This window comes from Phascolarctos cinereus, unplaced genomic scaffold (assembly GCF_003287225.1).
Source record: "Phascolarctos cinereus isolate Bilbo 61053 unplaced genomic scaffold, phaCin_HiC Scaffold_3;HRSCAF=262, whole genome shotgun sequence".
Classification (NCBI taxonomy): domain Eukaryota; kingdom Metazoa; phylum Chordata; class Mammalia; order Diprotodontia; family Phascolarctidae; genus Phascolarctos; species Phascolarctos cinereus.
Window position 1 is genome coordinate 47,598,397 of NW_027555736.1, and position 13,830 is coordinate 47,612,226.

At 46.7% G+C, this 13,830-nt stretch overlaps 2 protein-coding genes across 2 annotated transcripts in view; one reads left to right on the top strand and one right to left on the bottom strand.

Annotated features, from left to right (window-relative positions):
* Positions 1–4,715: 4,715 nt before the first annotated feature.
* Positions 4,716–6,848, bottom strand: LOC110214034 (actin, cytoplasmic type 5-like). The gene is given in 3 exon segments (XM_020994666.2): positions 4,716–5,862; positions 5,865–6,260; positions 6,739–6,848. Coding segments are annotated over 2 exon segments (1,128 nt in total). The 5' UTR covers positions 6,241–6,260; positions 6,739–6,848; the 3' UTR covers positions 4,716–5,110.
* Positions 6,849–7,154: 306 nt separating this feature from the next.
* Positions 7,155–13,830, top strand: part of ARID3B (AT-rich interaction domain 3B) — a 55,282-nt gene continuing 48,606 nt past the window's right edge. The window contains exons 1-2 of the mRNA XM_020994653.2: positions 7,155–7,327; positions 11,052–11,672. Of these exons, the coding sequence (XP_020850312.1) occupies positions 11,136–11,672 (537 nt within the window). The 5' untranslated portion in view covers positions 7,155–7,327; positions 11,052–11,135. The remainder of the gene's footprint in view (positions 7,328–11,051; positions 11,673–13,830) is intronic.

The window sequence follows — 13,830 nt, forward strand, 5'->3', positions numbered from 1 at the left end:
CTTATATAGAGAGCCTATGTAGCCATAGAACCATAGATTTAGAACTGGAAGATGACCTAGAGGTCAATCCTTTCATTTTACAGAAGAGGAAACTGAGGCTCAGAGAGGTTGTGGCTTACCCATGAAGCACACATGAGTGTGTGAGGCAGTGTTCACATTCACGCCTCCTGACTCTCAGTTAAGTCTTCATGGAATCATCATCTAACCCTGCCTTGGAAGAGGGAACGTAGAGAAAGTGATGTGACTTGCCCACTGTCCTGCAGCTATTCAGAAAACAAGGTAGTTTCTTTCAAATGAAGGGCAGTTACTTGGAAGAGGGAGCTCTAGGTTGTATGTCACAGAACAGAACTATGACTAATGAGTAAAAGGTACAAAGAAGCAGATTTTGACTTAATACAAGTATAGCAAGACTCTGGCCTTACTTTTCCAACCAACTCAAGCTTTAACAGGTTGGATCCCCAAAGAGGCTGGCTACAGCTCCCTGTTGGGCATCTAAAGGAAAGAACTTTCTAACATTTAAGGCTACCACATAAGGTAGTAGATCTCTGTCACTGGATGTGTTCAAGCAAAGGCTGGATAAACTCCCAATTAAAGAAACTGTTATGCAAGGGATTTCTGCATTAGGTGGGAAGTTAGACTATCCCTTATCAAGAATTTGATAGAGAAGATTTACTGGGAAGTGAAACTAGGCCACCTCCACATTTCCTTCCAATTCCATACTGTAGGATTTGTGTATTTACTATGTGATGGATTTGACTTTCTTTTCTTTTTCCTCTCCTTATTTGGTGACCTGCCCCTCAGTCTCTGGGCCCTGACTTCATACCATAGGCAAAAAGACCAATCTCAAAGTGACTCATTCCCTTAGGTGACATTCAACTGCTTCATTTTTCCGATACTTATTTGAAAGATGTCTTTACAATCATCCAAATTTGTGTGAAGGCCTGTCTCAATAGAATAGCTCCCTGGTCTGCCAAGAAGCAAGAGAGATGGTTTGGACCACCTGCTCCAGGGCAGCCCAGCTGAGTTTGTAAGTGCACTATTTATCAGGGCCTTCTTAAAAGCCGTCTGGACCTCTCTACTAAGAAAGTTGTCATCAGCCATATGATTTCAAGTTTTCATGAGGCCACAGAGCAGAAGCCCAAGTAGAAGTACATCTGTGTTTAGGCTTGCTCAAGCAGACTTTCTTGATTCACTGGGAATCACAATGCCAACTAATCTTTTTCCCACTATGAACATTGACATGAGTCCACAAATGTGCCCAGTACATGTTATTCATCTTTATATTTGCCAAATACTCCTATTATATACACTTTTCAACTTACATTTTTCAACTGAAGTCCAGTCGTTAAAGTTGAGTTGTTGGGGAATAGGCTTGTGAATATTCCTCCATTGAGTTCTTGTCCTTCTCAGGATGTGTCAAGTCTCCTGTGTTTATTTTGACAGATTTTTTATGGATAGGACAGGGGTCTATTCCAGCAGGAGAGGAAGAACACAGAGCTAGATCAGGGGTGGGGAACCTTCGGCCTCAAGGCCACATGTGGCCTTCTAGGTCCTTGGGTGCGGCCTTTTGACTGAGTCCAAGTTTTACAGAACAAATCCTTTTATTAAGGGGATTTGTTCTGTGATGTCCCCCTCTCTGAGCTAGGTCATTGTGGACACCAAGAGACCAATTTGGAAGTGAGGGAGTTGAGAGTTCAGGACATTGGGGGCTGGGGATGGTGGAGATTATAACAATTTCCTAAAACTTTTGGATTTTAGAAATTGCTTTAATATTGGACTTTGAATAATTCCCTGGCTTATTATCTCTGTTTCCATATACAGCCTTTATGACATTGCACAGCAACTAGATAGCTAAATGTTGTAAGCAATTGTTTTTGTTCACAAAATATGGGGAGGCATCTATAGGATTTATATTGCTTAACTACAACGAGTGGCAATGGAGCATAATGGGAAGAGGGTAGCTTTGGACTAAGGATGATCTAGGCTCAAGCTTCGCCTCTGACACATGCTGGCTATGTGACTGACCATGTGTGAAATAACCTCTCAGTGCCATAGGGATCTAAGAATTGCAGAAGTTACTGATCTGCAACAGCAGAGAGTGTTTCCTTACCACGAATTCTACATTGATGAAATCACAGGTCCAGACTGAAAAGGAAAAAGCATATATGAGGCCTTCAAAGGTGAGATGTTTGGGACCATTTCAAGTCCTGATGCACTGTTCTTGGCAATGTATTAAAACTTGGACTGATCTGTTGAATTCAAATCAAATTATCCAAAGTCAAGTTTTGTTTCCTGTTGCACCAATGGAGAAAAGAACTTTGAGAATTCTGAGGCCAGTCTGAAGTCTCACCCATTAAAGTTTGAACTAGGTAGTTCTAATGAAACTTTGGGGTTTGAGTGTTGTCATTAACAATAATATGAAGGTAGATAACCAAACTCAAGAATTTGTGAATTTTTCATTCCTTAACATGAATTTCTCATTATTTATTAAGCAATTAAGAGACTTTGCAAATGATATTCTTTAGGCATTAGGAAATGGGGGGGAAATCTAATCATTAGCCTTCTAATCAGCGAACATGCCAACTGTTTACCATAGAACTTTTTAATGCATATTATCAAAGCACTTATTGGCTAAGCATCATCTTTCTTGTGATCTGTTCGTTTTACAAAGCAGAGGAAAAGGGCACATAGCTTTAAATGACTGAAAAGCTAGAACTAAGTTCCTAGCCTATATTCAGTACAAGAGGTCAGACATGTTCTCTTTTGAATTCATTCTTTCAGAGAACTGGCTATGGCATTTTAATACAATGAACAGCTTAGTTCAATGCTTTCCACAGAATTAAGATCGACAGGGCAGAGGTCACACAGAATAAAGAGCAATGCAACATGTAATCTTTAGCTATCTGATGATTCAATAGCTTCCTGCCCCACGGGAAAGCCAAACTGCTTATCCCATTACATGTCATGAAACAATTAGCTGTTTCCTAACATGGACATAAAAAGTACTCATTTCTCACCGTTTTTGGAATTGAAGTGCTGAAAAAATATTTATACTTGTATGAGGAGCCTCTAGTTTTTACAGACCCCTCATATACCCTATGTCAATTGGTGCTGCATCGTGACTACACAAGCAGCCTGCTACAAGTGAAAGATTGGAGGACTTGGATTTGAATACTGCCTTAGCTACTTCTTTCCTGTGAGACAACTGGCAAAGTTATTTAGCCTCTCTGGTTAAGAATAAAGAGTATTGGGACCCAGAGGTAGGAATTTTTACTTTGCCAAATAGTGCTAATATAGCTTCAAAAGGAAAGCCGTCACCTTAAGACAGTCTGTCTCACTTAAGACCAGAGACTGGGAAGACTCTCTGGGTCTGTTTCCTCACCTGTTAAAATGAAGGATGGAGAGTGGCTTGAGGATTGGGTTGGTTGACACCTAAGTTCTCTTCCAGTTCTAAATCTTAAAATATATTAATCTTTAATCTTACCCTACATGCTGCCCTATGCCTAGAGACTTGTCTCAATCAGCTGAATTCCTGTGGCCTCTAAAGCCAGGGTCGTAAAATGGATAAAGCTGGCCTTGAAGTCAGAAGACTTGGCATTTAAGCCCCACCTGACACTCTCTAAAACTATGAATTGTGGAAGTGCCAGTCTGCATTGGTACAGGGAGATCTCCAGACAGGCGATCCCTATAATCACAGGTACACACCCTGTCCCCTTAAAACTCAACTCAAATCTCACAACCTACAGTAAAGCTTTTCCTTGACTTTGTCTCCTTTGGAGTTCAACTTTCTTCTGCCTTTTCTGGTGAACTTCTCATATAACTGTTAATGACTTGTTTTATCCACCTAAATGGACTAACCTTGAAGACAGCAAACATTTCATTCCATTTAGCTAGGCACCAATGTTGTTGCCCAGTTCAAAGCACTATGCACACAACTGGTACTGAAATGTTTGCTCAAGGAATGTATACTGCTCCTACTACATTCACTTGGAAAATTTAGATGCACGATAGAACTCATAATTTATCCCAAGGAGGACAGTTTCCTTTGTGGAAATTAATCACATATCATAGAGTCAAAGGAAAATGACAATCTGGAAGAATCCTTTTAGCCTTAGGCTCAGACCTAATTTTATAACAGGATTACCAAACTCTTTATTTGAAATACAAATCAAAATTTTAAAAGCCCCTTACAGGTTTTTTGAGTAGGCAATGGGGTTAAGTGACTTGCCCAGGGTCACACAGCCAGTAAGTGTTATGTGTCTGAGGCCAGATTTGAACTCAGGTTCTCCAGACTCCAGGGCTCTATCCACAGCATCACCTAGCTACCCCCCAAGAGTATTTCTTGAATACTTAAAAATGATTTCAAATTTTCATGTAATAAACTTTGTTCCTTTAGAGGAAAAAAAAAAGTCTGTGATTCTCTGCTATAATGGTAAATGAAGGCTGAACAGTACTTGTATTGAGGTAAACTGAGTTAGGAATTTGATTGGCATTCATGACAGACCATTTCTAAGGAGCTAAAATTTACTAACTTCTTACTTGCATTCATAGAGAAGCAGCTGAAGGAGTAATACATACAATATCTAGAAAGGAATAGCTGCTTTATCACACTCTAGGCACTTTCACTGTGGCAGGTAACAATTTTATTTTGGCAGACTTCTCTTTATATAGGAATTAATGTATAAACTATAAGGCTTAAGGTAGACCATGCAAAATTGGAATTTTTAATTGCAGAATTTTTATTTTGCATTAACAGAACAATGTTAATTACAGTTCTATTAGAGCAATATCTACCACAGTCAAATCTAAGTTCCTGAAACTTCAGTTTGCCAGGAGTAGTAGCACAAGCACATAACAAATTATTAACAACTTATCAACAAGACACAAAAGTTAAGCCTGTAGTGTAAATAATCCACCTCTGTTGATGTACTAAATGTACTTAAAAATAAAACAAATATCACAAGAAAGTCAAATAAGTAAATAAAAAATTAACAGAACAAGCTCTTCATGGGCATTTTCACAAACATTTGGTCCATTTGCGGTCTATGTAAACATATGACCTGGCACATGTACACTTGCAAGTAACAAGGATTAGGCAACCAAGAGTTAATTAAAAGCATTTCCGGTGGACAATAGAAGGACCAGACTCATCATATTCCTGCTTGCTGATCCACATCTGCTGGAAGGTAGAGAGAGAGGCCAAAATGGAGCCTCCAATCCAGACTGAATATTTTCGTTCAGGTGGGGCAATTATTTTGATTTTCATGGTGCTTGGAGCCAGGGCTGTTATCTCCTTCTGCATTCTGTCAGCAATGCCAGGATACATAGTGGTACCACCAGATAACACTGTATTAGCATACAGATCCTTTCGGATGTCAACATCACACTTCATAATGGAATTGTAGGTGGTCTCATGAATCCCACAGGACTCCATTCCCAGGAATGAAGGCTGAAAGATAGATTCAGGGCATCGGAACCTTTCATTGCCAATGGTAATGACTTGACCATCAGGTAGCTCATAGCTCTTCTCTAGGGAGGAGGAAGAAGCTGCAGTGGCCATTTCTTGCTCGAAGTCCAGGGCAACATAACACAGCTTCTCTTTGACATCCCTCACAATCTCCCTCTCAGCTGTTGTGGTGAAGCTGTAGCCTCTTTCAGTCAAAATCTTCATGAGGTAGTCGGTGAGGTCCCGACCAGCCAGGTCTAGACGCAGGATAGCATGTGGGAGGGCATAACCTTCATAGATAGGGACAGTGTGGGTGACCCCATCGCCAGAGTCCATCACAATACCTGTGGTACGACCAGAAGCATAGAGAGACAGCACTGCCTGGATGGCCACATACATTGCTGGAGTGTTGAAGGTTCAAACATGATTTGTGTCATCTTCTCTCTATTGGCCTTTGGGTTCAGAGGAGCTTCAGTGAGCAGAACAGGGTGCTCCTCTGGGGCTACTCTGAGCTCGTTGTAGAAAGTGTGGTGCCAGATTTTTTCCATGTCATCCCAGTTGGTGACAATACCATGCTCAATTGGATACTTCAGGGTAAGGATGCCCCTTTTACTCTGGGCCTCATCACCCACATAGCTATCCTTCTGTCCCATGCCAACCATGACTCCTTGGTGCCTGGGGCGACCCACGATGGAAGGAAACACAGCCCGAGGGGCGTCATCTCCGGCAAACCCAGCCTTGCACATGCCGGAGCCGTTGTCTACCACAAGGGCAGCAATTTCTTCGTCAGCCATTTTGGAATGCGCCTGTAAAACTAGGGTAGAGATGATGGAGAATGGGTTAGAATCTAGGCTGGGACCTGCTCATTCCTCCGGAGACAACACCTGCTCAGGGCAGCTGCCCGGATTCACCCCACATCTAGCCTGCCCGGGTTAAGGATGCAGAGAAGGAGCACGGCGGGGTCACCGCTGGGGCCTCCCGGGGGACGGAGGATGGGGCCTAGCGTGGGCACCTCTCCCGAGACGGCGCCGAGGGCCGAGTGGCCTACGGACGTCAGGGCCTCCGAGAGGGGGAGCAGAACGCAGGCCTCGGGCTCGCCAGCTCCGCGAGGCGGCGCGAGGCTGATGAGTCACCGGTTGTGGCGGCAGAGAGAGTGCGAGCGCAAGAGGCCGGGAGGGTCGGGGCTGCTCGTCTCCGTCCTCCACCTCCTTTCTCTATGCCTTCCTACAAGGCGGCCCTCGCCCTTCCCCTCCTTCCCTGGCCGCTCCGCGTCTCAGCCCAATCCCGTTTACCTCACGCTGGCACAGCCCGAGTTGCCCGTCCCGCATCCGACGACGTCTGCGACAGGTATGTCACTCAGCCGGGGCGCGCGCCCCGCTTTTAAACTCACCGCCGGGCGCGCTCACACCGGAACCGGAATTCCATCCTACTCGAACCTCCCATTGGCCGAAGAATTTACCGTCCATTTCCGCCACAGACCCCGCCCCCGTCCTGCTCCTCTCTTTTTTCTTTCACTCCCTCCGGAGGAGGAGTCACTTCCGGCCAGGCCTCCCTCTGCCTCCTCTTCCGTCCTCGGGCCCCACCTCCCCCCAACCCCAGCGCTCTCCCCCTCGCCCCGCTCCTCCTCCCCTTCCCCCTCTCCCCTCCCCCCTCCCCATCCCCTCCCCGGCCCCGCCCTCCTGCCCCTCCCCGGCCCCCGGCGCCGCTTCCGGTGTGGGCCCCGCCTCGCTGCCCCCGCCGCCGCTGCCGCCTGCAGGGCTCGAGGAGGAGGCGGAGGAGGCAGAGCCGGGACCGCAGCGGCGGCGGCAGCGGCAGCGGCGGCCGGACCGGGGACCAGAGCTGCGGCAGGACCGGGCCGGGCCGAGGCCGGAGCCGCCCGAGGTAAAACCGTCCTCCCTCTACCCCCGCCCAGGGGACTCAGTTTCCGCATCTGTAAAATGAGGGATTTGCACGAAATCAGCCCTCAGCGGCCCCCACCCCTATGTGATGAGGGAGCGAGAGAAGGAAAGGGGGGCAACCAGAGGAGCCAGTGGGGAGGGGGTTCTTTGGAAAGGAGCGAGATGGGAAAACGGGGCGGGGGGCAGGGGAGACGAGTTAGTGGGGAGGGGGAGAGGAGTCAATGGGGAGGGTCGAGATGGGAGGGAAGACTTGAGTCAGTGGGGAAGGGGTGAGATGGGAGGGGGAGGAAAGGAGTCAGTGGGGAGGGGGCGAGGTGGAAGGGGGACTTGAGTCATTGGGGAGGGAGCGAGATGGGAGGGGGACTTGAGGAGTCAGTGGGGAGGGGGCGAGGTGGAAGGGGGGTTTGAGGAGTCAGTGGGGAGGGGGCGAGATGGGAGGGGGACAAAAGGAGTCAGTGGGGATGGGGGTGAGATGAGAGCCTGGAAGAAGGGGGCAAGAGGAGCCAGTGGGGAGGGGGGCTGAGGCAGGTTGGGGGGGTGAGATGTAAATCGAGAGACCTTTAGGTGAGAACGGGGAGCTTAAGGAGAGTTACTGAAGGAAACCGAGACCAGTAAAAGAGGGGTGGGGGTAAGTCATGAGAGCCTTGGGGGGTGGGGGGGGGCCAGGTAAGAGGAATAACCCAGAGTTGCTGAGTCAGGTTAAGTGGGGCGGGGTGGGAGGGTGTAAGTTGTAATTGCCTTAGGGATGAGGGGGAAGACAGGGGATAAGGAGAGTAAATGGAGAATTCTGAGGTTGGGTTAAAGGGGGAGGCAAGTTGTGGGGGGGCGACGTTAGGCGAGTAAATGAAGAGGGTTAAGATAGGTTAAAGCGTCCTTTTTGAAGTGTGGTCTCAGACAGGTCTTCCAGGTCAAAACTGTTTTCATAATACTACTGAAACGTTTTAATTTTTAATACAGTGAATATCCATTGATATAACCCGCATGAACAATTAGATCTTTGGAGGGATGCTCAATCATTTTTAAGAACGTAAAGGGTCCTAAGACCAAAAAGTTTTGGAACCACTGGATTGAAGTTGGGGGGGGGCGGGTATATTGTGTGAGCATTAGGACAGGAAGGCAGGAAGATGAAAGTAAGTGGGGAGGGTTTAGCTTTAACTGTGAGGGGAAAGATGGGGAGATGTAGGGTTAAAGGTAGGAGAATGAGAGGTGTTAAATGTGGGGAATCACAGTGGGGTAGATAGGGCTGAGGGAGTCAAAGACAGGTAAAATTGGGGTCCTCAGGTCGGAGTTATGATGGGGTGAGGGTATTAAAATAGAGGAGGGCTGGAGGAGATGGACAAGATGTGAGAGGGGGGTTTCCAGAGGTTCTCCAAGGGCTGGGCAAAGAGAGAACAGAAAGATGGGGGATTCCAAGATTGTGGGTATGAGGAGATAAGGGAGTAAGAGGCTACAGGTGGGATTGGGTGATAGGATGTAGAGGAGATATAAACGGGGGTGGTAGTGGGAAGGAGTTGGATTTATAAAGGGTGGGAAGGGCCTGACTAGGAAGGACAGGGAGGGTTTTTGGGGGGGGCGGTGTGTGTGTGTGTGTGTGTGTGTGTGTGTGTGTGTGTGCGTGCGTGTGCGCGCGCGCGTGCGGGTGTGGCGGGGAGTGGAGGGATGGGTTGGGGAAATCAGGCTAAATAAAGAATGGAGTAAAAAGATCAGAGTCAGAAATTAGTGTGTGTAGGGTGGAAGTTAGGGGTAAAGGGAGATTATGTGGAAATGGGGGTATTTGGTGATATAGGAATGTATGAACAGGGGTTTTTTTGTTTTTTAGAGCAGAGTAAGTTCCCTAAATACAATCGATACTGTTTTTCTGGCCAGACTGGTTGTTTTCAGCGTGAGGGCTGGTAAAGCCTTCAGGCATCACAAGGCAACTACATTTTTTGTCATGTGGAGTCCCCATCCATGGGCCCGCTCTGTAAGGTAGTAGTTGCTAAATCCTTAGTAAGAAGGAATAATTGGCTGGCAAAAGAGGACACTTGTTGCATGGACAGTTCACTGGTCATTTTCCTGAAAGGAAACTTGAAGCACACGAGTCCCATATTTTCCCCTCCTTTTTGTTGAAGTTACTTCATTACTGGGCGTTAAATATATTAAATCCTTATTGCCTCCCAGATTCTGATGGGAACAGAAGGCTTCTCATGATCATTTTTTTTAAAGTGAGAAATGAAATGAAAATGATTGTATTTCCTTCTCTTTAGTAATGTAAAGCAATGGCACCGAGAAGCCACTTGGAATTTAAAGGTTCCCTAGAATGTAAGAAGCAAAGACACTGTTGGTAAAATCAACATAGAAAATGAGGATTCTTAATCCAGCTCTCATCTTTTGCTTAGCTTTAAACATCCCCCTTTCTCACTCTAATCCATGAAGAATGTGCCGTGTTCACGCAGGCTTCACCGTGAGGCTTGACTTTCTTCCCAGGGTTTTTGGGGATGCTAAAGACTTTGATTTGCCTGTCCAGCCCTCAAACATTAACACATATCAAGTCACAACCTGTCCTGTGCTCACATACGTGTGGAGGCAGGGGTATGCCATCATGGTAACTTTCATTTGCCTGAAATGCACATTTATATGGTCTGCTCACTTACCAAGGCTTAGGTGAAGCATTATTTGATCTGAGGCACGTGAGCCTTTGTGTATCACCTCTGTAACCTATACGGTGTTTGTTATGGGGCTTGGCTTGGGGAATGGAGGGCGTGAAAGGGGGTGTGTGTTTGAAGAATGATTTGTAAGAGGAAGAATGCTGCTAAACCTGCCCCAGAAGGCTTCTTTCCTGAAAGGGCCCTTCATTTTTGTGCTGGTCCTGCAGCATCAGGACGGTCATCTTGATTCTGAAAGAAAGAGAATGTAGTGAGGAGTAGCAGTTAGGAAAAAAAGAGGAAAAATTAGCTCATACTCTTTATAGACAATATTGATATTTGCTTCAGATTAATTAACTTTACAATCTCCAGAGGAATTGCCTCTCGTTTGTTTTCAGTGATGATTGCAATTTGAAACTCCTGCATGTTTCTTTCGTGCTGTTTCAATTGGATTCTTTTTAAGGACTTAGTGTCCAGTTAACATTGCTCAGTCCACTGAACAAGCCAGCCATCGGATTGTGGCGTTTTGTAAAGCTTAACCCCAAAGAGCAGCTTGCTTGGCTTTCTTTTCCTTCCAAAGGTGGGGGAGGTGGCGAGGGGGGAGTGGAATTCTCTCTGCTTCCTATCTATATGTGTCCAACTTGGTTGAGACATTCCTAGGGTTCTTTCAATTCTCTCTTCTTCAGTCTGACCCATTCTTGCCTTCGTGGTTCTGTTTTTAAGAGTCACAGACTTTGTATGATACAGATCTAGGTGCGTTCCTGCCATTTAAAAAAATATTAATATCTGGAAATGGTAAAGGGTAAACAATCAGAACTAGACATTAAAAGAATGGAACCTTTCTAGATTTATTTATTTTTAAGTGTTTAGAAGGGAACAGCTGTACTTCCCTATCACCCATGCTCCCCACCAATTAAGGGCATAATCTGAAAGCTCAGCATGAGAAACTGAAAGCCTGCGTTTACATTTAGTGTGAGTTCAGGTACCAGAGGAGGCTTGGGTTTCTCATGGCCCTTTGCTGGAGAAGAGCTGTAAAGGAAAGCCTGTTGGTGCATGTTGTATGTGACTGTTTTTCCTTTGTAGCCGTCGCTGGGACCTGAAGGATCCAGCGTGGATCCTGTGTGCCTCCTTGGCAGGGCCCGCCTTCCCAGCCATGCCAACAGGCGGATGAGGCTTGAGGCTCTGATGGAGCAGCTGCAGAAGCAGCAGCAGCAGCGTCCAGCTCCTCCACAGATGGATGCCCGGGAAAGGCGGGAGCGGCAGATGAGAGAAGCCCAGCTGCTGTACGCTCAGCAGCTGGCTGCCCAGCGGGCCAGTGTCACTTCCCCATCTACTGAGGCTTCCGGGAGTCCTGCGATGGGGCCGATGGCCAGAATTCCTCCAGCAGCGGCAGCTTCTCGGATCATGAACTCAGAACCTGATGAAGAAGAGGAGGGCGGACTGGAAGATGAGGAAGGGGATGGAGAAGATGCAGAGATCACTGAGAAGGAAGCCCAGCGTTCTTCCAAGTATTTCCACATGCAGAAAATGACTCGTCATGACCCCAGAGCCACCCCCATGTCAAATCCTCCTTCTCTTCCAGCACCAGGGCTACCGAGGGGGCTGCATATCAAAGAGGACCATGCCAAAGATGCTTTGAAAGCCCCGCCTTCAGTCTCGGCATCTGGTCATCCAAACTGGAACCTGGAGGAGCAACTTAAGCAGGTCAGTGTCTGTTCTGGTGATGCTGTCTACGTATGTGCCTTTATTGAAAAGGGCCTGAGATAGATTGATTAGGGCTCCTTGTTAATTTCTTAAATTTAGCCTTATTTTCAGGTCTGCCTTCTCTCTCTCTCTCTCTCTCTCTCTCTCTTGCCTGCCCCTTTGAGAAAGCAAGAAAAACCAAATCTTTAGTGACTCTTGAAAGGCAGAAGCAGCAATGCCAATTTCTTCTCTGCCTTAGTGAACAAAGGCCTGGAAGTGTAGGGGCTATAAATTCGAATCCCATGTCTGCCATGGACTTCCCTTGTAACTTCTCTTTTCCCACCTAAAAGGAGTTAATGATAAGTTCTTGCAAGTTAAGTGACTTGTTAGTGCTTAAGGGGGAAGGGAATGGCATAAGCATTTGTCTAGGGCCTGCGGTGTGCCAGGCATCATGCTAAGCACTTTACGAATACTATCTCATAGATCTTCACGCAGCCCTTAGAGGTAGGCACCATTATCATCATTCCCATTTTACAGTTGAGGAAACTGAGGCAGAGAGAGGGTAAATGACTTTGCCCAGGGGCACAGGTAGTACGTACCTGAGGTGGGATTTGAAGTTGGGTCATTCTGACTGTAGGCCCAGCGCCCTATCCACTGTACCCCCATAGTGATCTCTGACAATGGATTCCACAATGAAACTAGTACCATTAGCCAAGTTTCCCTGTTCTGCTGTATTTTTTTAAATGCATACTTCTAGAAGCAGACTCAGAGCTGGAAGGAACCTCAGCAATCACCTAGTCCATCTGTTTTATTTATTTTATAGATGGGGAAACTGAGCCTATGGAGGCTAAATGACTTGCCTGAGGTCACACAGTAGGAATCAGAGGCAAGATTGGAACCCAGGTCCCTGGATTCCAGAGCCCTGGCTCTTTCTGTCAGATTAAGTCACATGGTGATGTTTTTACATTAATAAGGAAGGACATGTCTTTGTGCAGGGGCAGGGATGGAGCAGAGGGCTTCATAAAGTTGGATCCTTGAATCACAGGCTGTTCTAAACTTGGAGCTGACTTACTTTGGTCAACATTTTCTGTACCCGTCTGTAGGATAATAGAGTTGGGGGTCTTCTAGTCCATCAGCAGCGTTCTTAACACAGCACTTCCTCACCTTTCTCCACACCCTATGTCAGTGAAATAAGGAAGGAGCTGAGGTGCAGAGAGGCCAGCCTTCAAATCACTAAGTGGTTCAGTAGCAAAGCTGGGACCAGGGCCAAGGAGTCTCAGCTCCCACAACAGCACCTTGGCCGCAAAGCCAGACCCTCCCAGTTGATTTAAATGTGATTTAGCACTCCATGGTTGTGAATTGCTAGCAGCCCCTCCATTACCATGTGGTTGGCAGAGTGCCATGTTGAGTCAGCATGAAAGAGGGATCCCTGACAGCAGTGTGTGTGTGGGGGGGGAGTTCAGGAGGCGGCAGGGTCTTGGCGGCCAGCCAGCCTCTGCGCACGAGTCCTTATTCCTCGAAAGTGAAGCCGTGTGTGAGGAGTGAGTGGAGCTTCCCGTCCCTGCCTGCCTGCCTGCCTGTCTGTTTTCAGGAAACCAGGCAGGTGTTGAGGTCAGGCCACTGGAGTTTTAGAGAAAGCCTCTTTAAAAGTGACTTATATTGGCATGGAAGAATTAACCAGGTGCCCTTGTGACAGGGCACACAGTGGCCCTCTGGGGTGGGAGACTGTTGGCTTAGACATTCTTTAGACTTAGTCGAGATGTTCTTTGAACGTTGGACCACTTTTCTTATTAGACACCCAAAGGCGTTGAGTTCCTTAGGCTAAACCTCTCCCTTTCCTGGATTTGGACAGAAGGAATAGAATCAGGGAACAGCAGTCTTACCCTGACCAGTTTTACTTATGACTGAATTACCGACTTTGAAAAACCCTGGTTTGTCCAGGTAGAAAACCCACCTATTTTCACATCTACTACCCTTCTCATTTCTGACGATCTGAGTAAAATTGATTAGCACTGATGCTGTCACTTGTACCCTGCCAGGAATAAAGTGTGTGTGGGGGGAGGTGGGCGTAGTAGTTTCGAGGTGTTTAGATAAGAGAAGTGTTTCTCTTGTAGACCATACAGAAAAAACCACAATGCTTGTTCTAAAGTTGCTTTATGAAGGTCGAAGTCTTTTCTCG